Raw genomic sequence first — 27,006 nt, forward strand, 5'->3', positions numbered from 1 at the left:
AGAGGTTATGTTCATTAAGTTTTTTCAAAAATGTATCTTGGCCGGACCTGGTGGCGCACGCCTTTAATCCCAGAACGTGGGAGGCAGAGGCAGGAGGATTTCTGAGTTCAAGGCCTGCCTGGTCTACAGAGTGAGTTCCAGGACAGCCAGGGCTACAGAGATACCCTGTCTCGAAAAAAACAAAAAAAAGAAAAAGTATTTTCTCTGGGAATTTGCTTCATATTTATTTACTTTCACAATGTTACACTGATAAGAATTCTCTTTAGCCACCTATCTTATTCATTTTTCTCTCTTCTTATCTTTGCTTAAAGTATAAACTTCCAACAAAAATTCTTTTTATAGAATTAGCTAGTTTTATCTTCTTTTTAGTTACACATACGTGTGTGTGTGTGTGTGTGTGTGTGTGTGTGTGTGTGTGTGTGTGTGGGCATGCGTATGTGGGGTGGTTGTGGGTATGGTCAAACATGTGGAGGTCAGAGGACAACTTGCAGGAATTGGTTCTTTCTTTCCACTCCACAGATCCAAATCAGATCATCAACTTTTGTGGCAGGTACCTTTTTGCTGAGCTACATTGCCAGCCCAGCTTTATCTTCATTTATTTTAGGATATAACAACAACAACAACAAAAACAATAAAGCTCAGAACTAGGTAGGTTTCTTCCCTAGTCTCTCAGGGATTATTAGTGTGTGTATCACATCTTGTAAATGTTGTTCATTCTTCATTAAAACACTTCTGATTTGTTGGGTGGGAGGGGCAAGCTTCCTGATAAACAATGAAATATAAAAGATTTGTGGGACATACTTGACTCATGATCTTAAGAACATGGGTGTTGTTAAAGGCTGGGGGTTACAATTTAGCTTTACCAAGTAGAGTGTAGTGGACACAGAAATGGATGTACCACCCACTCATGATTACAGTTACTTCAAAGCCTCCAGAATCTTTTCATTTTATGATGTAGAAGATCATGTGCATGGGTTCCAAGTAAAATATGTTTGTGATTTGAAGAGCTGAACAGGAATCAAACTATGCTGTTTTGCTTTTGGTTTTTGGTGGCAGTATGTACATGGTGAGACACTGACTTTCTTTTAGAAGAAATCTCTAAAAAAGCCTTACTTTCCCCCGTTTCCATTTCTTCTTCAGACCGTATTCTTCCTCCCCTATCCTCCAGACACTTTGACAGGACAAACCCACTTAGACTAACACTCAATGTAAAGTAAAACACTAATATTGGATCTCCCACACGTCCCATTTCCTCATTTCCTACCAATAAGGGCAAACCAAATGTTTAAACAGCAGACATACCTTTGAGGCCCGTGTGACAATCTCTACTTTTCGATGTAAGGATGTGATACCCTCAGAAAATACAGCCCTGAAGATTATGCACTGGGCACGTTCAGCAAAATTGGGAATCTGGGCTAACTCATGCAAAAATCTGTAAAAATAGAAACAAATCATTTTGCTTTACATAGAGTCATAAGAAAACTGTAATAAAGAGAGCCAATACTGATCTGCCATGGGAGATCATAATTTTGGTTTTGCTTGGCCCATGGGAAGTACTACTAGTAGGTGTGGTCTTGTTGAAGGAAGTGTGTCACTGTGTAGACAGGCTTCAAGAGCCCCTAATGCTCAAGCTTTACCCAGTGCAGAAGAGTCACTCTCCTTTGCATGCCTTTGGATCAAGATGCAGAGCCTTCATTTCCTTTTGCAGCACCATTTCTGCTTAGAGTCTGCCAATGATGCTTCTTGCCATGATGATAATGGACTGAACCTCTGAAACTGTAAGCCAGCCCCAGTTAAATGTTTGTATTTATAAGAGTTGCTTTGGTCATGTCTGATTGCTTTGTTTGTTTATTTTATTTATTTATTTATTTATTTATTTACTTACTTACTTACTTACTTACTTATTATAAGAGCTGCTTTGGTTACATATCTTCACAGCAATGAAACCCTAAGACAGAAGTTGGTACAAAAGACTGGGGTATTGCTGTGATAGGCCTGACAATGTTTTTGTTTGGAGGAATGTGGGTTTGAGGAATTGGATTTGGGAAGCAGTGGGATGCTTTAAGTGGGACTTAACTGCCCATCCTAGTAGGAATATGAAAGACATTGGTACTGGGGGTGATTTGAACTGTACAGCCCTAACTCTAGAGGTTTCAGAAGAGAGGAATTTTAGTATGTTGCTTGGAGACTATTCTTATGTTTTGGGCAACAAATGTGGCTGCTTTTCTGGGGAGTCTGCCTCAGGCTAAGGTAAAGAGATTCAGATTGGTTACATTGAGGAAGGTCTCAAAAAAAGCCTAGTATAGACTCTGACCTGTGACATACTTTTATGAAGAGAGTTTTGATCAAGTATAGCACACTGAGACAGGAAGAATAAAAAATATATGGTTCAATTAATAAAGTGGCACATTAAGTACAATTAAGCTGCATCTTGTGTTCAAAGAGATAAACAGAAGAAGGGAGTGTTGACCTCCAGGTGAGATCCCACACAGATAAGCTTATGAACTGCAATCCAGAAATGGAGGGCATACCTATGATCCAGATCTTGCAGCTGGAAGACACAGGCTTTGATCCAGATCTTGAGGCATAGTAGCCATGCAAAGCTTGGGTCCAGGCATGGTGGCATATGCCTTTAACCCCATGAAAAAGATAAGCAGATCTCTAAGTTCAGGACTAGCTGGTACAGAGCAAGTTCCACAGAGAAAAGCTTAGGTTCAGGTGTGCTGGACTATGCCTTTAATCACAACATTCAGGAGACAGAGGCATACAGATCTCTGAATTCAAGGTCAGTCTACAGAGCAAGTTCTAGGACAGCAAAGCTTAGACAGTGAAAGAGTTGTTAAAAAGAAAAAAAGCTTGTGATGATGTAATAGAATGATGGACCCATGTTACAGACACAGCAAGTGGCAAAACTCAGAAGCTTTGGCTATGTGACTCTAGCTTTAGAGTCAAGAATAGATGAAGTTACTGAGACAATTGATGCTGGTTAATTTGAGTGAAGAAAATAGTGGTGATTAAGAAGAGGCCAACATCACTGAAGTGAAATATGGGAAGTTTTCTGAGAGCACAAAGAAGCTGTGTTCCAGAGACAGCCAAGGCTGTACCTCATACTGCAGCTGGACTTGGTAATATGTAAGAATCATCTAGGCAGTACTGTTTTTGAAGGAATGAAGGGGTCATGAAGAACAGCTGAAGCTTGGCACCATGAGAGGACAGGAAAGGCCATTGGTGAAGGTGCAGCCTCAGTTGTAGTTGAAGGCCTAGGACTAAATGGACCATGCAAAGAAGCTGAGGCTTGGCATCATGAAGAGAGCCTATGAGAGGCTATTGGTGAAGCTTAGTTGTAGTGGAAGACCCCAGAGTATTGGAAATCCCAGTGCCATGGAACATCAAGAACAGCAGCAGCAGTGGAGTGGAGTCAACTAGAGCCTAGAGTGCTTCTGAGTGCAGAGCTGGAGAAGTGACCAAAGCCCTTTGGAGGAACCCAGGAGATCATGTGTGGATCCCAGACACCAGAACAAGAAGCTCTAAAGTTGAGGACCCTTGGAGACCCCAAGATACTAGAGATGCCAGAGCCATGGGATAACTGCCAAGGAATGCTGCTAACAGGGAGTGGAACCAGCCCAAGAGAAAGAAGTTTGTTGTGGTCAACAAAGATGAAAGAAGTTAAAGATCCGAAGAGTGCTTTGACATTGGACATGGAGATACAGTTTAGAGTTTGCCCAGCTAGCTTTTGTTTTTGCTTTGGATTTTAGTTCAGTATTTCCTCACTATGATGTTTTGGAGTGGTAATGTATATCTTGTGATGTTTGAAGTATGTGATGTGATCTTTTATTTTGATTTTGTACGTGATTAGAGTTAAGTGATTGTATGAATTTCAGAAGAGACTTTGAACTTTGGACTTTTAACATTGTAGAGACTGTTAAAGACTATGGGACTTTTGATGTTGGATTAAATGTATTTTGCATTATTCTATGGCTAAGTATGACTTCAATAGATTCATTATGTTTGAACAAGGCCAGGTTGTAGATTATAGTAGCTTGAATGTTCTGGGCTCATGTGAAGTGCTACTAGTAGGTGTGGTCTTGTTGGAGGAAGTGTGTCACTGTGTAGACAGGCACTGTGTAGACAGGCTTCAAGAGCCCCTAATGCTCAGGCTCTTCCCAGTGCAGAAGGGTCACTCTCCTTCTGCATACCTTTGGATCAAGATATAGAACTCTCAGTTTCTTCTCCAGCACCACGTCTGCCTGGACTCTGCCATGTTTCCTGCCATGATGATAATGGACTGAACCTCTGAAACTGTAAACCAGCCCCAATTAAACGTTTGTATTTATAAGAATTGCCTTGGTCATGGTATCTCTTCACAACAATACAACACAAACTAAGACAAACTCCAAGAGTACAGGTCTCATTTCTGACAGTGGGGCCTCTGGTGAGTTACTATGATGGTGAGTGCAGATGAGCAGAAAGTTTATGCAAGTATCCTGAAAATATCACTCCTCTCCTGCTATCCAAAGAAGAGGCTAACCCCAAGTAAAAAGCCCTGATCTTTACTGCATGAGAAAATCTGTGTCATGCAGAATCCGCTAGAAGTATATCTACATAGACAGAGTCTTCATTGCCCAAAGTTTCTATAGTCAAGTGATAGTTTTCAAGTGAATTGGTATTATTTTTTGCTCAATTACATAACAGTCTATAATGTTCAATTTTTCCCATATATTACTTTAACTTTATGTCAATTTATCCACAGAGACACAGCTGAGAGATAGGTCAGTACTTAGAAGAAAGCAGAAACCCATAAAGTAGACAACCTAAAATATTTAAATAGTGTGCCAAATAGCTCTTAAGAGTCAGAATTGGTTACTGCTTTGCACACAGTAGCTCACTGTCTGAGTGACTGGGCACTGGTGTCTTTTGCAAAATGAAGCTGGAAGAGCTACATGCTTTTGAGGCCAACCACCAGAGGAAAGGATAGAAACTAAGAGGAGTTGAAACAGTTGGCTATTAACTCAGAAAAAGATAGAATCCACTAATTGCCCTTAAACTTCATTTTGTAGTTGAAATGATCATTATTAACTGACATTTCTGAAAGTCTTGGTCAATTCACAGTACCATCACTTTGAAATTTTGTATTCTCTCACCAAGTACAGTTTTGCAGATAAATAAGTTTGCTACTCTCTCTGTCTAATGAAAAGAAAGAAGAGAAGGAGCAGCAGGAGGAGCAAGAGAAAAGGGGGGAGGGGTCCAGCTTTCTTCCTGTATTGGCAAAGTCATCTTTTGTAGTACATGACAGCGTCTAATTCACCATTCCTCTGCCTCAGTATCCTCAGTTGCAAGAATTCTAAGGCTGTACCACCACCTTCATCTACACTCCTTTCTGCCCTCAATTTTGTTTTTTTGCTCTACATTCTCTTCTTTCTGCAGGTTTTTTTTTTCGGGGGGGGGGAGGTGATTTAGCAGGCTTGTTGTTTTGTTTGAGACAAGTCTTACCTATATCTTACTTATAGTTTAGGCTGCCTCGAAATTTCAATTCCCCCTGTATCAGCTTCCCAAGTCCTGGACTTATAGTTGTAAAATACCATGCCCTGGTAAAGTTGGGGACAATTTTAAAATTATTATTAGCTGTTTTGCTTATCTCCTCCAACCAGGTCCTAGACATCACTTTACAGCCCCAGTCTTTTAAAATACTATGGAAATGAAGCACAGAGGGTTTGTAGCAGAACACTCGTCCTCCCTTATCTTCAGGCTCAGGACCTGCAGACACAATTATCATCATACTCTATCTTTTTTTTTGGTGGGGGGGGGGGAGGTCGAGACAGGTTTTCTATGTATAGCCCTGGATGTCCTGGAACTCACTTTGTAGACCAGGCTGGCCTTGAACTCAGAAATCCGTCTGCCTCTGCCTCCTGAGTGCTGGGATTAAAGGTGTGTGCCACCATGCCCGGCTCCATCATACTCTGTCTTATAGCACTGAATGAAATACAGAAGTACTTACTTCACAGGGACAAGAAGAAAGTAATTCACCTTCCTTTGTAAATGTTTCCCTCAGAAGTACAGTACAGCATTGACCAACTGAGTCATTTATCATGAGTGACATCAGAGCTGTCACCAGTTTTCACAAATGGTGAGTTGTAAACATCTCTGGAGACTGGTAGTGTTTGGTGCTGTGATGAATTTTGAAAGGCTTTGCCCCTTTGGATGATGAAAACTACTTCAGAAAAGGCTCTGAATTTTTCCCCTCCCAGAATGGATCATGTCATCTCTTCATCCCTTCCAAGTAGGACCTAGATCTCTGGACTAGGTAAATGCCCTGCTTAAAAGGACTACACCAGTGAAGCAGCAATAGACAGCACATGTGAGCAAACAGAGCAATGCCTCAGTTCATTCAGGAGGAACAGAGGAGAAGCAGGTAATGCTGGAGGAAAAGCAACTCCTTGTCCCTCAGTCGGGGCTTGCTCTGAGAAGGTTCTCATCTTCAAGCCGCAGGTCTCAAGGAGTTGGGAGGGAATGGCAGATAGAGGGACTTGGCTTTGGTATAGAGTTTATCACTGCTAATGATGTTTCATGCATTAGACATGGACTCCCAGTTCTTCCTGTATACGTGAAGCCCTTGCAGGTACACGAAAAGGCCTGGGAACAGGATTTAGCTTAAACAGAGCTCCTTTTGATACCGCAAAAAACAAACTCATGATGATTACTGAAGTGTGTGAAAGATGTGATCAGAAATGATAGGCTCGGGGCTGGTGAGATGGCTCAGCAGGTAAGAGCACCCTACTGCTCTTCCGAAGGTCCTGAGTTCAAATCCCAGCAACCACATGGTGGCTCACAACCATCCCTAACGAGATCTGACTCCCTCTTCTGGTGTGTCTGAAGACAGCTACAGTGTACTTACATATAATAAATAAATAAATCTTTTAAAAAAAATGAAAGAAAAATTAAATCAATTAAAAATGGATTTATAAAAAAAAAAAAGAAATGATAGGCTCGGGGAATTGATGTTGGCTGTGGTCACTGAGCACCCATGATGTTGTGCATGACATACCTGAGGACCAGACAGGTGAGCAGGACAGGCTACATGATGTATGGAAGGAAGTTTGTGAAAGTAAATGGAGCTGTGTATTCTGAAATGTACATTTTTTTCCCCTGAGCAAATGGAGGATTTTTAGACAGAAAAGTAATTCTTTTTAAATTTTTATTTCACACAAATCACCATAGTAGTGGCTTGGTTATCTGGAAACATTAGCAGATTTCAGGCTGGGAGAACTGGGAGTCACTGCTGTGACCTTTCAAGGGGGTGGTAAGAGGGTCTGTGGGGATGGATGAGAGGGATGTGAAGGCAGGAAGACGCTGAGTAGACGATCCCTCCCTCATGATGCTGGAGGAGGCCAAGATGACTTGTGGGGTTTGGGCTTGAGAACATTTTGGAAAATTTAAACATATGTATATATATATGTATGTATATATATATATACCAAAGAAGTAAAATTAGAAAAGAAAACAGATGATTTGATGCAACTTTTAGCACAAATGTAAGCAGGCAAAGGCTTCGAGAAAAGGCAACATATCTCTTTTCTCATTTGTCTGGCAAAGTAGCAAAAAGAAATCCCATTGCAAAGGCTACACAAACCTACTGTCTGATAAGCATCCGCCTCTTGCCCCCTTGTGCTTTATGTTCTACTCATAAGTGATGGGATAATAAGACCCCCAGATACAGTCTATTGACTACTAGGCCTTCACATTTACAAATACTCATGGATTAATTTCCTTTGGGCTACTCTTTAATTACATTCCAGATTCTATAACAGAAAGGGTAGAGGGAACAGGAATGAGAGAGCTTTCCTTCCTTATTTTGTGTGGCTTATATTCCCTGGAAGGACTACAGCTCAGCTTGTGAGCACAAGAGAAGGCCTGTGGCTCACTTTGTATGGCTTTTTACAGCTGCAATGGCAACTCAGCTGACAGGGATGGTGATACTGTGTGATCCAGGCTTTGAAAAGAAACCAATCTGGTCTATCATCATTGTGCCAAACGATGGGTAGTATGATCTATGGCGTGTGTTCCACAGGGGTCACAGCCACTTTACAATGTAGCATGTACTCTAAGGAACAAACCAGTATAGCTAGCCATGGACCCCTGTCAATGAGCCTAAGATGATGTGTATAGTCTCCTCACCGCAGACCATACAAGGCCTGCACCTTGAGCTTACGATGATGCACATACTCTCCTCACTGTAGACCTTACAAGGCCAGCACCTTTTGGCCTTATCAGTCAACAGGCTTCCTCAGGAGTGCCTCCATCCCTCCTCACCAGCATCTCAAGGCAGGATATGAAGGGGTATCCCCGGAGGGAGTGGCTCTCAGACAGCCAGGTCCCAGGCAGATGACACCTCTGTGAGAAATGGCTTTCTAAATCTGGCACTGGGGTGTAAGAGAGTTGATGAGGTGAGTGATGAGCCCAGCCTCTCAGAGCTGTGATTTATAGGACTGGGCACTACAGGGCTCTTAAGAAACTGAAATGCTAAACTCCATGATTCATATTTTCCAGTATGTAAAACATGCTTATAGTCCACTCACTGGGAGTCAGTGGCAAATAAATCATCAGAGAGCCAGACTCTGGCACAGACCAGACAAAAGCTGCCTTCAGAGAGGTGGAGAGCAAAGGTGAAGTGTGCGTGGGTCTGGAGACCTCTACCTCTCTCCATGCTAGTCCCACAAGCCCAGTCTGCCACATGACAGGCATCTTTGCCTTCAGTAATAGCTGTGAGTGTTCATGGCATCAGCACAATGGCCCTCCAAACTTTCAAAATGCTTATCTAGCTAGACCATCACTGTGGGGGAAAAGGGAATAATAAGTAGTACACTAATTAGTTACCACTATTATTCTATGTCCTGGCAATTAGTGCTGAGAAACGATGTTGGGAGGTTGTACCACAAAAGGCAGAGGAATGCCTCTCTTGGAGACACACAATGTTCATTTCACATCAGTGGTTCATTGTACCAGACCCGTTCAGCTTCTGGAAGGTTTTACTGAGTGGGTTGAGTGTGGATCAATTAGAGCTCACAGACCAAACTCAACCAGCCATTTGTACTTGTGTGACTCATGGTTTTCACACTTTAAATGGCTGTTTAAAAAAAAAAAAGTGTAGAGTATTTTTGTCATGTGAAATTCAAATCTTATTAAAATTCAAATTCGAAATAAAATGTATTGGGGAATAATAAGGCTGTGCCCCTTTGCTTATATATTATTATCTGTGGTTGATTTTGAACCATGATGGTCCAGTGGCCGACTTGAGGAGTCATACCTAATCCTTTGACCCTGCAAAGTAGAAAATAGTATCTGGTCTTTTACAAGGAAAAGTTGTCTACTTCAGGCTTACCATTTCATCCCACAATCTGACATAACTAACCCTACCTACACCCTATCATCTCCAGACACCACCAGGGACCATGTCAGTGTCTTCTCATTATTAGACCATCTCATTATTAGTCAACTTCTCCTTTGAGGATCAGTGATATAACAGGAGTGAGTTCACAGTAAGTAAATATGGCTTCTGGCTGAGTGGCACCAGCTGGGGTGGAGGCTGGTGATGCTGATGGCTAAGGGCAGCGAGACAAAATTGCAGTGGAATCCCATCAGAACCAATCTAAACATAGTCTCAGCCTGTGAGGACCAGCTTTAAGGGACAAGGGTCCATGTGAGAAGATACCACCGCAAGGTGCATAAGCTTTCATCGAGGCTTGGCAGTGTTGGGCAAACTTAGGATCTCTAATGAACTACCTCACCAGTCAGTCAGAAATATATTCTTCTGGGCCTGGATGTCTATGAGAACCCAGGTAACAAACATTAGGCTTAGAGTATAAAGACAGAACCCTGGGTGCCTGTAGGGGTAGCCTGTTAACATTCTATCTATTTTCTGTCTCCTCTTTGCTTCCTGTAGTCACCTCTCCTGGTGTAGAAGGCTTCAAAGAAACACAAAGCACTCAAAATAGCATCAGGCACAAGAGTTCCAAACCAGAGGCACATTTGCAGTCTTAGTCCCTAAATGTCTTGCTGGGGACTCCCAGGAACTCATCTATGGCTTGTAGACCTCAAAAGCCTAGAAAACAAGTTACTAAGGTATGCAGCAGAGGTCTGAGTTCTCAGTGTATGGGAGATGATGCAGTAAACCAGAACTAGCCACCCTAGAGAATATATGGAAAGAGTGGGCCACGGAGACTGGGGATGAGAAAGACCTAACCTAATCAGCAGGAGTGGAGAAGGTTGTGGGAAACCTGCCACAACTCAGGGCTACATTTACTGAGCATGACATTTAAGAAAAGCAGTTGAAATTCAGTGACGCTGATATCTTTTTAATGCATCAGCAAAACTTGAGGCGAAGCGGTAATGCCTTCTTTCCTTCCTCAGTTGCCCTTTTAGCTAAAATGTTTAGTCTAGGAGGAATTAAGTTGCTAGAACAAGAGAGGGGAGGGGTGTGGGGTGAGAGCAGGGGGAGAAATAGGCTGCACCGGACAGCCCAGATCTCAGCAGCCTTCCTGGCAGCCGACTCATCCTGCTGTATGCAATAGAGCACGGGATGACGCTGTTGTAACTCAGCTCTCTGCGCCCCTTAGACTTGATGTTCATAGCCGGGAGGCAGACAGATGGAGCTTGGAGCTCTCCTTTCAGACTAACCAAAGGTATTTCAAGTGTACTTACTGTTCAGGTTTGTCCAGCAGTTTCAAGTCTTCTTCTTTGGATGTCTCATAGTACTTTCTTATTTTAGTCAGTTCATCCTCCTGGGCTCGCTGCATCAACAGGAGAAACAACATACACATACAGTCAAAAAGTCAAGAGGGTCAGCCTGAAACCACAGGAATCCAGATGTGATCCTATCCCCTGCCATCCTCTGGACCTCACCCCAGGCGTAAGAAACTCTACAGGTTGGACCCAGAAAATCCTTCCAGGTCATTCTGATACATGTTCAAGCTTGGCATTTACCAGCTAAAGCAAATGGTCAGAACAGCTACTTTTGAATCTCCTCTAGACAGCTGTGAGTCAAGCTGTCCTAATTTTCCTTTTCCCAGACCAGTAGTCCTAGCTTGCACTTCCCTGTCTCACACATGCTTCATACACTATAATATGTAGTTGCCACCTTTCCTTTTCCTGAATTTCATTAAGTGCACGTTGTTTACATCGGTTGTTTAGACATTCAGTCACATTCTTTATGATTTACCCAACATTTCCAGTTGTGTAAATGGACTGCCTCTGCAGTGTGTTAACAAACACTGGCCATGTGCATATTCTTGCACTCAGGGTAACAACAGAAAGCATTGGAAGGCACCATGATTTTGACAGAATTCTTTGTCATCAATTACTATGTCCCTATCATATAATTCCCCAAGACTCTCACTGTGCTACTGGTAGTGAGTTTGTGCCTCAGAATCCTCATACTGCCCTCTAGATACTCAACAGTGTACCATTAACTCCCAATGGTCTGATACATGGGAGCCTTTGGGTTTACTTGTGAGAACTATACTGATAGAAACAGGTTTAAAAAAAGCCCCCACCCAGTATTAAGTAATTTCTTACAGACATGAAGAATATGAAAATAGGTAAGGAATAGCCGGACTATATTAGACTATGGAAAATTAAGGTCCCAGGAGACATAAGTATTTAACTAAGTCATCTTATGAGCTCAGTGACCATAACATGCATGTCACCGGGCCCCAGTTATCTAAGGATTGCTGTGGCTTAGAGGATCCAGTTCCATCTATGTATCTAGATCCTGAGAGTCAGTGAACCAGAATAGTTGACAATCATGGAAATTCTGACTGTCTAGTATCATCTCTTCACAGGAGCTTATGGACTCCTCTGGCTGTTTCCATTTACAAAAAACAAAACAAAAACAAAACAAAAACAAAACAAAAAACCAACCAACCAAACAAACAAACAAACAAAAAAACAAAACCCCAAACAAAACAAAAAATCCTATAGACTTTGTGCATTGCAGTGATGTTTCTTAAACATAATTTATCAGTTCCCTCAACTGTGCAAATAGTTTTATGAGAGGGGATCTAGGCTCCATGAGAAGAAAGAAGAACTCATAGGATACTTAGATCAAATTCTTGTTCAATACAAAAAAAAAATCAAGTAGAGTCCCACTGTATTCTACATTGTATGAAACAAAACAGAATAAGCTGTTTAAGCAACTGGCCCAGCCAGTATCATCAAGTGGGCAGTAATAGAGCAGGGTCTCAAACTTAGGACTATCTGATTTTAAAGCTAGAGCACACAGTTGACATCCAAAGCTGCCTCCTGCATTTAATGTCCTCAGCTCATCTGGTAGGAGAGCAATCATCCAAGCATCTATTCAGATCCTCATTCCTCAGAGCAAGATGCTGGAGGGTGCCAGCATCAGTACCAGAAGGGAGGCTTGATTTCATTCACTCTGTCAGCAAGTACTAGGGCTGGACCACATCGGTGGTCTCTGCCTTGAACCAATCTGCCTTGCTGGGGTTAGAAGACCTACCAGGACAGACACTACAGTAGGAGTTAACATGCAAATCTACTTCTTGGTGTCTGAGTCTCCTACATGAAGAGGCTCAAATCCCACTAAAGAATGGGAAAGGCTTGGTGACATTGAGGGTAGAAGGGAAAGATGGAGCCTCCAGCCCTGTATGCTGTTCACACTCACATTTTCATATAAGGCTGCTAAGGTCTCCAGGTCAACCACGGAGTCATCCACAGTAAATATGGCTGTCAAAAAGAAATAGGAACAAGGGATAAAGGCTTTGACTTGATTCCAACACCAGTGTTCACCCCAGGCTCAGCTTCCCCACAACATAACCCTGAACTTTTTATACAGGCTCTGCCTGACAGTCTGGGTTCCCCTTTCTCTCATACCAGGTGTGGTGGGTGTTCATTTGAAAACAAATCCATAATGATCCCTATGGCTGGCCTGAGCCTTGGCCCTGCCTTATTTAATTCTTCAGGCTTTGAGTCCTTTCTGCAGTTTAATTTAGGCTCCACAGGAGAAGTGTTTGTGCTTTTAAACTAAGTCAGTTTGGAGGCTTGAAGCACAATGTTAAGTCTTTCTTCCCGGCTGGTAATTGAAGAGATTTAGCACATAATGCAGAAGAGTTGACTCTTGCCCATTACCAGGAAGGGAAAGAGAAGAAAAAAAAAAGACAATGTTGGCAAATTAAATGAATTCAGGCATGTGATTTCAGGCACCTTTCTGTGGCTACCACAAACATCTTGTTTGAATTAAAAAGACAAAAAAAAAAAAAGAGGGGGGGATAATCATTGCATCAACAGCAAATTAAGATCATAGAAACCTCCCATGAGCTAGTACCAAGGTAAGTTTTTATTCCCATGTTTTTGTTAGGATTCTGCCTTTCGGTCTGTCCTTTTTGCTGTGAGCTATACACTTATGATTTCATCTGTGGAGGTTCCTTCCCAGATACGGTCGGATACACATGCAACAGATTTTTAAAGCCTTAATAGAATTGGCTATCAAAGTGTTTGAAATTAGCCGGGCCCACATCTTTAAATAATTATTCAAAACTAATAAGGTTTGTCCTCTCAGCCGTACCACCCTTCTCTGGCTTTACATTGTGAAATTAACTAGCATGCTAGTAAATTTTCTCTGTGGCAGGCTAATTAATTTTATTAAAGCAGCCAGTGATACTTAGAAAGCCTTAAACTTTGCTCTCGAGCACCTCTGTTCCTTCCATTACACCATGTTCCCCTGGAGTATGCGAAGATCAAGGCAAAGGGCAGCTTGCTTCTGAATTTGTTTTGTTTGTTTGTTTGTTTGCTTTGTTTTATTTTGTCTTTTGTTTTTTCCTTCCCTCTGTCATTCAGAATCACAGGAACACATTAAATTTTTTTTTATAAAATTTGTTAGCTGAGCTAAGAGTATGTCCCTTCATAGAACACCAGGAAGAATATTGAAAACTCCTTCGTAGGCCACTTTCTCTCTAACTTGCAAGCTCACCCACAAGCTAATTCTAGACTTGTGGATGGGGACTGGGGAAGATTCAGAGCCTACTGACAAGGTTCTGTGAAGGGACAAAATTTCACTTCCAGAAAAGCCAGGGTGACCACCCTACCCCCATCCCAACGTGGTTTGAGGAAAGAATGAGAGAACCTAGCCTCTCAGGTCTCGCACATTGTTGGTGATGATAATACAGATGCACTAATTGGTCCAATGGGTGATACATTTCTGAATGGCTGTTGTTTTTAAACGCACACCCCCCAAAAAAGCCAGGAACAATGTTTCTTTTGTGTGAACCCCAACATTCTGTTTTAAAAAAATAACTGAAGCCGGGCGTGGTGGCGCACGCCTTTAATCCCAGCACTCGGGAGGCAGAGGCAGGCGGATTTCTGAGTTCAAGGCCAGCCTGGTCTACAAAGTGAGTGCCAGGACAGCCAGGGCTACACAGAGAAACCCTGTCTCGAAAAACAAACAAACAAACAAAAAAAATAACTGATATAAATGAATAAGAAAAAGACAAAAATATAAAGGAAGTTTTTAAAGGGAATGTTTCCTTAAAAGAATCATATACACCCTGAAGGCTGTATCTGGGCTTAGAGAAAATAAATCAAACCGTTTCTGTCACCAAGAAAAAAAGGAGCTGAAGTCTTGCACAGTCTTCCACACTGAGTAAATACTTGGTTTTAAACAGTCACAGGGCTGATTTTTAAAGAGATACAAGGTTTTGTGGTTTGTACTCCTGTGTATCAGGCAGCAAGAAGAAGATATGAAGGAAGGATGGGCCTAGAAAGAGCCTGAGCTCTGGAGAAGGTTAGTCAGTCACTCATCCCCCCCAGGCACCAAATAATCACTTATTTAGTGTGCCTTAAAATTAGCTTTCTGGAAATTGCTTTTCAAGGCCATGGATAGCTAAGGCAAAAATGTTGATGACACTTCAAAGTATCTGATCTCATGATATTAATCTCTCAGATCGAGGGGATTGCAAGGCTTCAGGTGACAATGAGCTCTAAGGAAAGTAACCTGGGCTGGGGCTATAGGTTAGCAATAGAGCAGTTGCCTAGTGTGCACAGCTTCCTGGGTTTGATCCTTAGCACCCAAAAGGACAGGAAAACAAAACAAAAAAAAACAACAACAACAATGGACAAAGCAGGCAAAGATGGACAGCAGGGCATCATGTGATCAAGAAAGGCTCCTTAAGGGAGATGACTTTTAAGATCTGTAACAAAAGGTTCATTTTGTCAATCAATATCTTGGCAGAAAAACATTTCAGGGAGAGATAACTGCAAAAGCAAGATTCTTTTGTAGGGGAGGTGGGTGGGTGGGTGGTGGGTCCTGAAGACCAAAATGACTCCCACAAACAGAGTGAACCTTATTCATTTCAAGAGCCAAGTGGTAGGTAGGTTGTTGGGACCTGGGGTTATGTGTAGAACAGACCTGATATTCCTTACTCCTTACTGAAAGATAATATTGAGCAAAGTAATATATATATATATATATATATATATATATATATATATATATATGTGTGTGTGTGTGTGTGTGTGTGTGTGTGTATTAATATGGTTGCCACAGCACAAAAAGTAAGCTCATGACAGAACCTAGGGACAGCCTATGACGAATATGACTTCAAATACACAAACTTGTATATAAATGCCTTATCTCCTAATGCCTCTAAGAAGTGGAGAAGACTGGACTTCCCAGGAATTCATACTGTAATTCCAAGTTCTAATCACTCCTCAGAGCTTCGGATAGTCTTTCCTATGAGACTCTCTTGGCCCTTCCTATAAGAATCAAACAACGGCATAACTCAGGAAGCTTTATCAACATGGCAAGTACAGGCTCAGATATCTCAAAGTTAGGATTATCATCTGAAATATCTTAAATAAAATGCAATGCATCAAGACCTATTGATACAGGTAACCTAGTGTTGCCCTCTAGGTCCAATCCTTTCATGAGCCATCATTCATCATACCACCAGAGGCAGATAGCTGGCTATCTGTTTAAGTAATGAGGGGATGAATTAATCAGTGGGTCAGCTCATTAGCTACCTGTTGGTTTGTTTCTTTGCAGTGCTAGAGACTGAACCTAGGGCCTAGCACATGCTAAGAAAATGGTCTATCATGGAGCTCTCACCCCAACAGATATTGTTTAATACATGTCTTAAGATTACTTGGAGTTTACAATACTCAGTTGCCCCTCTTTCAAGTATTAAATGAGATTCAATTCCTCATCCTGGTTTTAAAACTCATTCTGTCCTCCATGCACTCTGGTAGTCTCATCTCTGACCTCCTCTTCCTCGCAGCCTGGGAAAACTCCCCATCTCTCATCATACCCTAGTTCTTTCTCTTTCCTCACCTATCGATGCCCAGGACTCAGAGGTACCCTGCTCCGGAAGGATGACTTGAATTTCAGAACAGAGTCCTCATCTGCCACAGTACTTCATCATATTGTCAATGGAGTGCAATGTAAGAATATGCCTTGTCCTAATTATACAACAGTTTCTCTCCTCCACTAGATCGGTTGAGTCCTGGAGCCAGAGATGGTTCCTCAGGCACTCTGCCCACTCTTCCTGGAATAAAATAACTACAAAAGAGTGGTGTGTGTGTGTGTGTGTGAGAGAGAGAGAGAGAGAGAGAGAGAGTGAGAGAGAGAGAGAGAGAGAGAGAGAGAGAGAGAGAGAGAGAGAGAGAGAGATGGTGGGGAGAGGGGACATAATGCAGGGCTCCCAAAGACTGAATTTCTTGCTCAATATAAGGAAAGTTTCCTGTTAAGGAGAGCTTTGGGTCTTGAAAACAAAACAAACAAACAAACAAAACCCAAAAAACAAAAAACAACAAAACAAAATAAAACAAAACAAAACAAAAATCCACACTGGAGTACTAAGGTGAAGAAGGGCAGGCTTTAGACAAATCAGCATATTATATTTGAATTCAATTTGCTTTGCTCCTTCTTGATTGTCTCTTTCCATAAATCTAGGTTTGTTCAAATGGGTTACACAACCATGCTGTTTACTTACTGTCTCACGACAGGGAAGATACAGTCCTGAAAGATGGACATGACTACATTTAATAAACAATTTCCCCTTATTAAAGAATGAACAAGACAGGTGCTGCTCCCACCACTCCACCTTCACAAACATTTTAAGAAGAAATGTCGCTTTAGGAGGAAAGTGACAGTTAAAGTTAACTGGTATGTTACTTAAGGCAGGTGCCTACACTACCCATTTGGAAATCATCATTAAATAAGCCAAACTGTTCTCGGGCAAAGACAATTTCTAGATTTCAATAAGTGCCAGGTAACATAAATTGGAAAAATGTGAAAACTGGAAGGGTGGGAGACAGTGAAGGGAGGTGGTATGGACAGGCTCACAGAATGTTCTGGAAAGCATACGACTTGAAAACAATTGAGTAAAGAGACCAAGGTGATGGGTGTGCAGGTGGCTGAGGATGAGACCTGGTAGAATTGAGACAGGATTTCATATGAGCTTTTCAACAAGTGCACTTGATAAGCATTGGAGATGCTGGGCAGTTTTGTGCTGAGGTGTGTACTAGACAGGCCCAAATTTGGGCAGCTTGGCACCTACTGCAGTGGCTAGGGTATGGAGAATCTACATGATGCAGACAGAAAGAACTGGGAATAGGGTAGATCTCTGTAGCACTCTTTGGTGCTATCCCTGATAAGCTCTGGAGACTCAAGGAACTGGGAGGTAAAACCATACCGAGGTTTCAATAAACCAGATCAAGGGAGAGGCCCCACCCCCACAGAAGCACACAGAGAACAGATCTTTCTTCCTCGGTCCATGGAGGAGTGGAGCAGAGAGAAGAGAATGCTAAAGGAGAATCAAACAAAACCAAAGAAGGTCAGCTTGGTCCTTTTGATGTGTTTCCAGTAAAGCCGATCATGTCAAATAGATATGGATCCAAAGATTAGAATTCAAAGACAGAGGAAGCAGTTTCAAGAGATCTGGTTAATCCTGGAATCTTCAGGAGATTAATTTTTTTCCTTCCTATAGCAAAGTTCATGAAAGGTTTAGGGTGAGTCACAGGACGAAAATGTAAAAGTCTCAGGTCTCTGGGGAGAGCTGTCATACTTGGACATAATTGAGTTTCCTATTCATCAAAGGTAGTCTAGGTGTTGGGGGTGGTGGCAGGATCCATATGTCTGAAATGCCTTAGAATAAGGACATAGATAAACCCCATCAAATCAGTCCTGCAAGCATTTGTATTCAACTTAGAAACCATTACATAAACCTATTTAATTAGTTAACTGCTGACCACAGTCTTGGATTAAAAGGTTTGTGGAGTTTCCTAGGATCAGATTGCTTCCTCCATTTTATTCTAGAAAATATGCATTCTTGACTGAAGATGTGGGTGATGGTAATGGGCTAGTGCACAGAAGGCCATGGGACTAATTGTCAGTACAACAAAACAGCAAGCAAACAAACTCATCTCTCTTTCTTTCTCTCTGTCACTCTCCTGTCCTCCACGCATAGATGTCCAACTCTCATTTTACGAACCAAATCATCCAATGACTGCTCAAACATCTCTCGCGCAAGCCACACGACTTTCCTACAGTAATTCTAGCTTTGGTTCCATCAGCAAAGGGCTCATTATTCCAACACTCCTGCAGACGGTGTCAGAAAGGTGAAGTGTCAAATCCACAAAGGGGAGACCCCAGCCGTTCTTGGCTACTGCAATATCAATCATTACTGGTGGGTTTTACTTTTATCTCCCTCCCTCCTTAGTTGTTCCCGCCTCACACTGTCAGTTCAGTTCAAATATTTCACCTACACCTCACAATATGTCAAAAGGAAGGAGACACACGCTGTGAAAAGCCGGGAATTTTATTGGGTTCCTTTACCTTTAAAAATCTGTTACTTGGTCAAGTCTGGTTTCTGGGCTTCTTTTTTTCGCAGGGAAATTGAGGCAAACATTTTTATGTGATCCTCTGGTGCCTGCTCTGTACTCCAAGGATTATATACACAAGGATCATTAGAGTACTGTTTCACCCATTAGGATATAATAACCGTCAGCAGGGACAAAAAGCAGACAGCTATCACAAATTCAAACTAACAGGCGCACATAAAAACTATGCGATTGCTTGAGGCACATGTGAAGGTCAGGGTCTTACACAAACGGCAACCCCCTCACTGGTTCTCTGTCACAGAAGCAAGAAGAATCTACAGGAGCTCTTTCATCCCTTCTGTTCTTCTCCACTTGGACCAGAACTCTATTGCTGAGTGGACCATGTCCAAATAAATAAGAGTGCTTGCTATTTGAAAGATGTGTAACTAGAAAACCAAGCAAAACACGAAGGGTGACTTGTCACAAATATTTGTTCCTTGGTTTTCTTTTGGTGGTGCTGGAATTGGCCCCAGGATTTTGCTCATGCTTAGAACTGCTCTACCATTGAGATATATTCCCAGCTTCGGAGATGTTCACTTTACCTGAAGGGTCATCTCCAGGCAAGAGCCTTTTTTATAGTCTAGCCAAAGAAAGTCTGGTTATCCAAAGTAAGGAATGCACTAACAGATGGATTTGCACTGGCTCACCATGGCTGCTGCTTTTAGGGTAACTGTTAGGCAGCCCAGTTTATGCTTTTGTATTTCCTTAAGTGGCTGACAGGATTGCCTTGTATAGAGTGACACGTAACCAGCACATAGGACTTAGAGCTTTTATCTTCTGGGAAACACAGACTGCTACAGTCAGTGAACTCTGTCAGTGACCTTGTTTTGCTGGCAATGCTAACTGCTAGGCAGCAGATCTAAAGCTAAACTGTTTTGCTCACATTACTCGATTTCATTTTAAGGGATCAACAACAGGCACTGGTTAGCAAAAGAGAAAAGAAAGAGAAAGAAAAGTTAATTAGAAGAATTCGGATTTTAAAAACTCTGCCCTTCCCAAGAAATTGCAAACAAACAAACAAACAAACAAACAAACACTTTACCCTCCCAGGCTCAATGAAGCAGAAAGGAAGAATGGTGGGATTCATGGGAGGGCAATGGTGGACTTTGAATGCTGGTGTGTGTGTGTGTGTGTGTGTGTGTGTGTGTGTGTGAGAGAGAGAGAGAGAGAGAGAGAGAGAGAGAGAGAGAGAGAGAGAGAGAGAGAGAGAGAGAAACTTTCCACTGCTTTGCCTCTCAACTATGGAGTCCATCACTCTAGGGAGCTGTGAGAGGAAGGGACAGGACAGGCAGAGAGGAGTGTGGAGGCAGTGTGGAAGAACCATTCTGAGGTGAGACCTCCTGCCCCTACTGTCTCTTTTCTTCACAGCAAATTCCTCTAGGGGGCATCCCTCACGCTGCTCTGATACTCTCCCCCCCCCCCGCCCCCAGTCACCCTGTCTCTCCTCCCCTCGGTGACCAGAGCCTCACAAACCCTTACTAATATCCAAGTGAGATGCTCCAGGGCACCCTCTAAAAAGCTGCTTAAAGACAACTCGGGCCACTACATCAGAGAGTAAGGACGGACAGTGGGCGGACTTTCCTGAGGATTAGCAGTGATTACTGTAAGCTTCCTCTCTGTCAGCATTGCTCACAGTGTTTCACATTAAGCTTCATATACAGAAGGTGAGGCCGCTGCTTGGGTTTTATGAATGGTAAAGGTGAGGTATGAAATCATTCTGCATGACTTGTCGAGGTCAGTTGTACTGTCATCAACTTTCCTCCAATGGAGGAGGGATTTATTGGATCAAAAGTACATTTCTACTCTTTACAGGTACAGCCTTTACCATTAGAAAAGTATTTTAACATGAAATCATGAAATCTTAAAATAAACTAAACCTCCTTGAGATAATGAACCATCAGTCAGCAGACAAAAATCTACAAAGAAACCTTACTTTTTTATGGCACCATGGGCCTTTTACATAAATAAGCAGTCTATGAGGGGAATCTCATGTGGCCTATGCTATAAAAATCCATGTATATATTACCAATACCCATATTCACTAATATTTTATTGTCTCCAGTGTTAACACTAACATGCAATTTCAGTTTATCTAATACAATGACCTAACTTCAATCTTTTCATAGCTGAAGCAATGCTAAAGAACTAGTATGCCAACAGAGTTATGTAACACGGAATTTCTGGGAAGAATTTTGAGAATGCCTTATTTTAAACAAAATTTATACAAATCACTGGAAATTTTATCCTTTGTGCCAAAACTCAATAAAATGGAAGGAAAAACACATTGAAAAATGAAGAATCACGAAGTTCCTTTAATACATAAAGAATAAAAAATATCAAAGGAATGTAATTTCCAGTCTTTACTGCACTTTGGATTGCTTGTCAAAGTATCATGTTAGTTGATGAAGACCTTAATTTAGTCTCTGATAGGATGAGAGGCAGGTGTGAAAGACACAGTAAATATGGGCTGTCTGGAAAAGGGTGGAAATGGCCACAAAAGGGACCTTTAGCTCATATATCCTAAAACCTCAAAAATCATTCAGTCTTATAGGATAAAACCCCCAACTCTCCTCTAAGTCCAGGCATGTACTATGCCCCAAGATACCATCATGTAACTACAATTACAATTGTCCATGGTTCAAACCTCAAAGAAAGGCAGACTGTAGAATTCACAAAGCCACCTGGTCTCCATCCCCTCTGTTCTCCGGAGGGCAGTGGAATGAGGAACAGTTTGGGTTAAGCTGCTTCTGTTCCTCCATTCGTTCTGCTTTTTTGAGCCAAATTACATTCCAAGCAGATTGGATGCTCTTGGTGGATTGCCTGAAGGGAAGTGTAAGGAGGGAGCAGCCTCCTCTTTCTGACTCCATCCTGCTATTGAAGGAATGTAGAATGGCTTAGAGAGAGGAGAGGGGAGCCCCACTCCTGAAGGGTCATAGATTCAGTGGGAGGAAAGAAAACATGGAAAAGAAAAGAAAGGGAACTATTGGAAAGGCCTTTCATTTTTTTCTAATTTTCTAAATTGGCCTCTATCAGTCCTAAAGAAACTGATTGACAATGGCCTCGTCATCGGGTTGGTATGCCAGCAGATCATGGTCACAAGGCACTTTTGGTGGTAAGCTCCCTCAGAATGTGTCTGTTTCATAGTCTTTGTCCATTTCATATTCTTTACTTTCAATACACAGTGGCTTGTAATGGGGAGAACAACTTAAATGGAGTTCTTTGAACTTTAAGGTGTATTTCTAATTAAACTAAATTAAATGTCACAACATAAACAAGTTGGATTTGAGATTTCTTCAGAGAAACTCTACACAGAAGGTAAATGATAAGAGAAAGGTAGAGACTTTGTCTCGCAGACTAGATGAGACAATCTAAGGGTATTTGCCAAGGGGCTATGTCCCACAAACTTTCAAAGTGTCCACCTTTTCACTATAATTATATCCAAAAGGAAAGTCAAAGCCATCCAAATTAGCAAGACATTTAAAATCTTAGCATCTCCTTTTACTTTTAGATCTTCTGTGTTTCAGAGTGTGGGTGTTAGTTCTTGTGTGCACTTGTGTAGCATGTCTATACGAGAACATACCTCAACAAGTGTCACTAGAAGAGCAGACTGGTGAGAATTCGCTGTAAGGATACTGTGGAGACTAAAAACTTTTGAACAGGGCTTCTTAGACTACAGTGAGATTTTTCTTAGGAAAGTCTTCAAAAATTTACAGTGCATTCCCAGTGCCTTATCAAATTCATTTTTGACACCTCCCAAGAGCATTGACATGGATTTCTGGAACTAACTGGTGCAAAGCAACAAAGCCTAGTGGTCGAGGACTCCAGGATGTAGGTTCCAGCCTCTGAGCCTTCCTAAGCTGGCCTTTCTTTCTCACACCGAGCCTCTGACATAGACCATAGGACGCAATGCAGCTGAACTTTCTGACCAGACCATTAGGAACTCAAATGAAAAAAAAATGTTTTATTTATTTTGTCAGATTAAATATTATAAATATAAGTTCTGAGTGTGCGGGAAATTCCAAATGAATGCCAGGAGGTTTCTGGCACCTAGTGTGTTGCAAGGCATATGGAAGTTTGTATCAAAAATAGTCAACAGCAATTTTCCATCTCCCCTGGGATGAGAATAAGAGAGAATTACTAACATGGAATGAAAACACTCATTTGCAATCATGTAGCCAGTCACTGTCTCCACACATGCCAAGTGCTTCTAAATATAAGTCATTCCATCTCATGATGGAAAGCCAGGAGAAAGTAAATTACTTATTCGGTATACCGTGGGTCAAACACAGGCTTTGTGAAACCTCTGATCATCTTTTTAAACCGTTTCATCCAAGCTGGGAGGTGGTGGTACACCTTTGATCCCAGCACTCAGGAGGCAGAGGCAGGTAGTTCTCTGAGTTTGAGACCAGCCAGATCCACAGAGCAACTTCCAGGACAGCCAGAGTTACACAGAGAAACTCTATATTGAATAAAAATACAAAAAGTCATTTCCTCCAGAATGACTCCTGTAGTGATTCTGTGTTCTACACTTCAGGAAGCATGCAGTTTTGAGTAGATTAAACCCCAGAGTTACCTTTTGAAGGGTGGCATGTCTGTAGCCTAGCCTTACTCACACACCACCATAGTAGAGTTTTCAGAGTTCTGCAGACACTAGCTTACACAGCTCCAGTTAAGGGACACTCAAATCCTCTAAAACAGAACTTATATTCTCCTCGATGCTGTTTTTGCTGCTAGACCTCTTGTCCCCCCACCCACCCCTGTTGTTTTTGTTTGGTTGGTTTTCATTGCTTAAGGTGCAGTCCAGATTTTGTTTCCATTACTCCTATAGTTCTATCACTAACTGTAACTATTCTCTCTAAATACCCCATGTCTGTGTCTTCCTTTCACATTAATATATGAATGTGCTGACCTTCATCATTTATCATCTAAGTCAATCACTACTGATCTACTCACAGATATTTGTTACTATCCTTGCAATTATGACCAAATACCCAATAGAGACAAAGGAGGAAGGATTTAGATCAGGGTTTCAGATGGTGCATCCATCAATGTTGGCCTCACAGACTTGGGCAGAAGATCACCAGAGAAGGTACATGACAGAGCTGTACTTCAGATCCTGATGGACAGGATGCAGAAAGAAGGGGAATATGGGGAGAGAACAGGAGAAAGCCCTCAAGGACATGACCTTAGTCACCTACCATCTTCAACTAGAGCTTGCCTACTTCTCACCACCTCCCAATAATACCCTTCAACAAAGTAATTGATAAACCAGAACCCTCGTGAGTTGCATGCTATCTCTGCATGGTCTGTGTCTCTGCAGATTTTACCATGGACTTGTCCAGAAGGGTGCCTCACATCCCAGGTGTTTCTTAATCTGATCAGGATGGCAGTCACAGATAACTATCACACCATTCCCAGCTCTATCTTCATTTATTCATCAGACAAGCCCTTGATGATCTCCATGTGCATATCAGACACACACAGGAGCTTCTAGGGTTCACATCTGTGGGCGCTCTCCTTCTTGGAGCTTATATTCTGAGTGGATGTAAATTAAGGAAAAATCTATTCTCAAAACAAACAAAATATTGGGCTCTGTAAAACTAAAATAACACATGGTTAAATATCAGGGAGGGCAAATCAGAGAAGATCTGTTTGAGGTGATGGTTAAGCACAAATCCACAGTAAAGATCGGGGGCTGACTATACAGACTGGGAGGTAGGAACACATTTTTGAAAGAGGTATGCACTGTACATGCTAAATGTAAAAGTAAATGTATCTTGTATTATCTCAAAGGAAGTAATACGATGAGAGACATACTTAAGCTTTACAAATATATAGTTTGGGCTGAGCTCAGAGCATTTCTAACTGACTATCCCTAGCCTCTGTACAGCCCAATCTTCTGTAATCCCAGACTATGAAGGTTTCAGCTTCCAGCCTCTGTCTGCTAACCTAGGCCTAGAATGTTTCAGCCTTCGAGACTTTCTGCTGAACAAATTTACCCTTTCTGGCTCTTTCTCAGCTTTGGCTGGCTGGTTCAACTCAGTTCTGCTGGCTCAAACTCCTCTCTAAGCTGACTGATTCAAATTGGCTTCTCAGTTTTTGACTGAATTGTTGTGCTTGGAAAGACTGTCTCTAAAATGTACTGCTCTCAACTGAACAGAACTGAAATCCATTGAATTCTCTCTCCCTCACTCCACTTTAAGTATCCTCTCTTTCCTGTTTGTTCTCATGAGAATTCATAGCCTATCTCCAATTCATTCTATCAAATCTTCCTCTGATTCATCACTTTGTCTGTCCCTCAATAAGATATCATTGTTTAGGATTAAAGATGTGTACTAATGTCAGTATTCTACCCAGAGGGATTAAAGATGTATGGAGTGTCTGCATTCTAGCTGGATCATTATCTTTGGATGTGGTTCCTTGCCAGAGCAGCCAAGTTTCTGGACTAAAATTCTTCTACACTAAATGTTCAGGACATTCAAGGGTAAAAATTGATTCCTTAAGGAATCAAGGAAGACCATGGTGGCTAGTTAGAAGAAATGCAGAAAGAGTAGAAGCCAGTAGTGTAAAGAGGAATTAAAGACTTTGGCAGGAGAATGCAGGACATCAGAGCGCCAAGATACTGTAGTACTTAAGTTCAGATCACAGCGGCACTATGAGTCTCAGATTTCTTCTGTTTCTGACCTAATAATGTGTATATCCCTCGTGATGATATTAGGAGCCCCCTCATGGTTGCATGCTGCTTGTGGTTTGAATTTTAGATTCTGAAGCAAGTTCCATTTGATTGCTGCCCCTACCTTCCAGTTCTGACCCCCTTTTCACTTGTTATCTCATTATTTTTCTTCCCTTGGAAAGGCTCCTTTCCTTGATGTCATCATCACTACACCTTCTAGGCCTTTCCTCAAGTCCTACAGAAAACCATGGCTGTGACTTCACAGCCAACTCTTTTGCTGATCACATATCCTGTGACCTCCTGAGAGTGCTAACAGCAGGGTCCTAAAGCAGTTGTGGTGCCTGTCGGGGCTGGCACCAAGTATAGGCCAAAGGCAGAAAGCACTGGAACAGAATCTATTTTGTTGAGTATAACAATGTTTAATCTTTTTGGTTTTCAGAATTGAAACTAAATTCAACAGACACAAAAATAAGACTTTTAAATATGATTTGGGGAACATTAGTTCATCTAGTTGTAAGCAGTGCTTAACTGTCAGACAACTTCCTTGGAACCTGATATAATTATACAGGAACTGTCTTTGTTACGTGCTGTCTTGCTATTTAGAGTCCCAGAATTTCACATTATGACCATATATTCATAGACAGTGGTCCACAGAGAAGGGTTTGTCTTTAAAACAAAGCAAACATGTTTGCTCTACTAAACGCTAGACAAGTAAGCATTAGATCCCCTACTTATATACTTGATACTTAGACGGTAGCAAGTGGAGATATAGCTCAGCAGCGGAGCAAATGATGGGACTGTGCAAGATTGTGGGTTTGATCCTCAGCATCACAGACAGACAGGTATGTAGGTGGATTGACGGACGGATGGGCAGATGGATGGATGGATGGACAGACACACAGATAGTTGTAATCTCAGCAAGACACTGAAAACCCACTGTCCTTTAGAAAATTAAAACCCTGAAGTGCTGAAAGATGCCTACACATTCCTCTGCTGGTCAGCTGAAGAGTACCTTTTCCAAGAATCAGGTGTTTAATGACCAGAATTTGCCCTTGCTTGTTTCTTTGCAATCATACCATTATCTGCCCATTGTTACCACTTATTCAAAACATATTTATTGTGTTTGCCATGCATGTGTTGAACTAGTGAAGTAGCGATCACGTCTTACAAGGGAAACAGCCTACATAACATCAAGTGGAGGCAAGGATAAAGAGGGAACAATGAGCAGGCATGGTAACTGTTTTACTTGCAACAAACTTTACTCGGTTCCTTTTGCGTATGTCCTGTTGAGAATGACAGATTGCCAGGTAGATAAAGGTTGTTAAGAGTCATGTGATCCTGCTGTTAACTAACTCAGGAGCATAAATCTCATGGCATTTCAGTCCCAATGGACCGACTATTCATTGTGAGGGAAACAAGATAGTATAGGCTGCCTGGATGTTTCCAATATT

General features: G+C 41.8%; 1 protein-coding gene across 5 annotated transcripts in view; it reads right to left on the reverse strand.

Annotated features, from left to right (window-relative positions):
- Positions 1–27,006, reverse strand: part of Fmn1 (formin 1) — a 368,942-nt gene that overhangs the window by 118,079 nt on the left and 223,857 nt on the right. For all 5 annotated transcript variants that reach the window (XM_085834577.1, XM_029474561.2, XM_085834578.1 and 2 more), the window contains 3 exons: positions 12,674–12,735; positions 10,696–10,784; positions 1,303–1,432 (listed from right to left, as the gene is read on the reverse strand). In XM_085834577.1, the coding sequence (XP_085690703.1) occupies positions 1,303–1,432; positions 10,696–10,784; positions 12,674–12,735 (281 nt within the window). The remainder of the gene's footprint in view (positions 1–1,302; positions 1,433–10,695; positions 10,785–12,673; positions 12,736–27,006) is intronic.

The sequence above is a fragment of the Mus caroli genome, unplaced genomic scaffold, assembly GCF_978045245.1.
Source record: "Mus caroli unplaced genomic scaffold, Mus_caroli_1 scaffold_2, whole genome shotgun sequence".
NCBI lineage: Eukaryota > Metazoa > Chordata > Mammalia > Rodentia > Muridae > Mus > Mus caroli.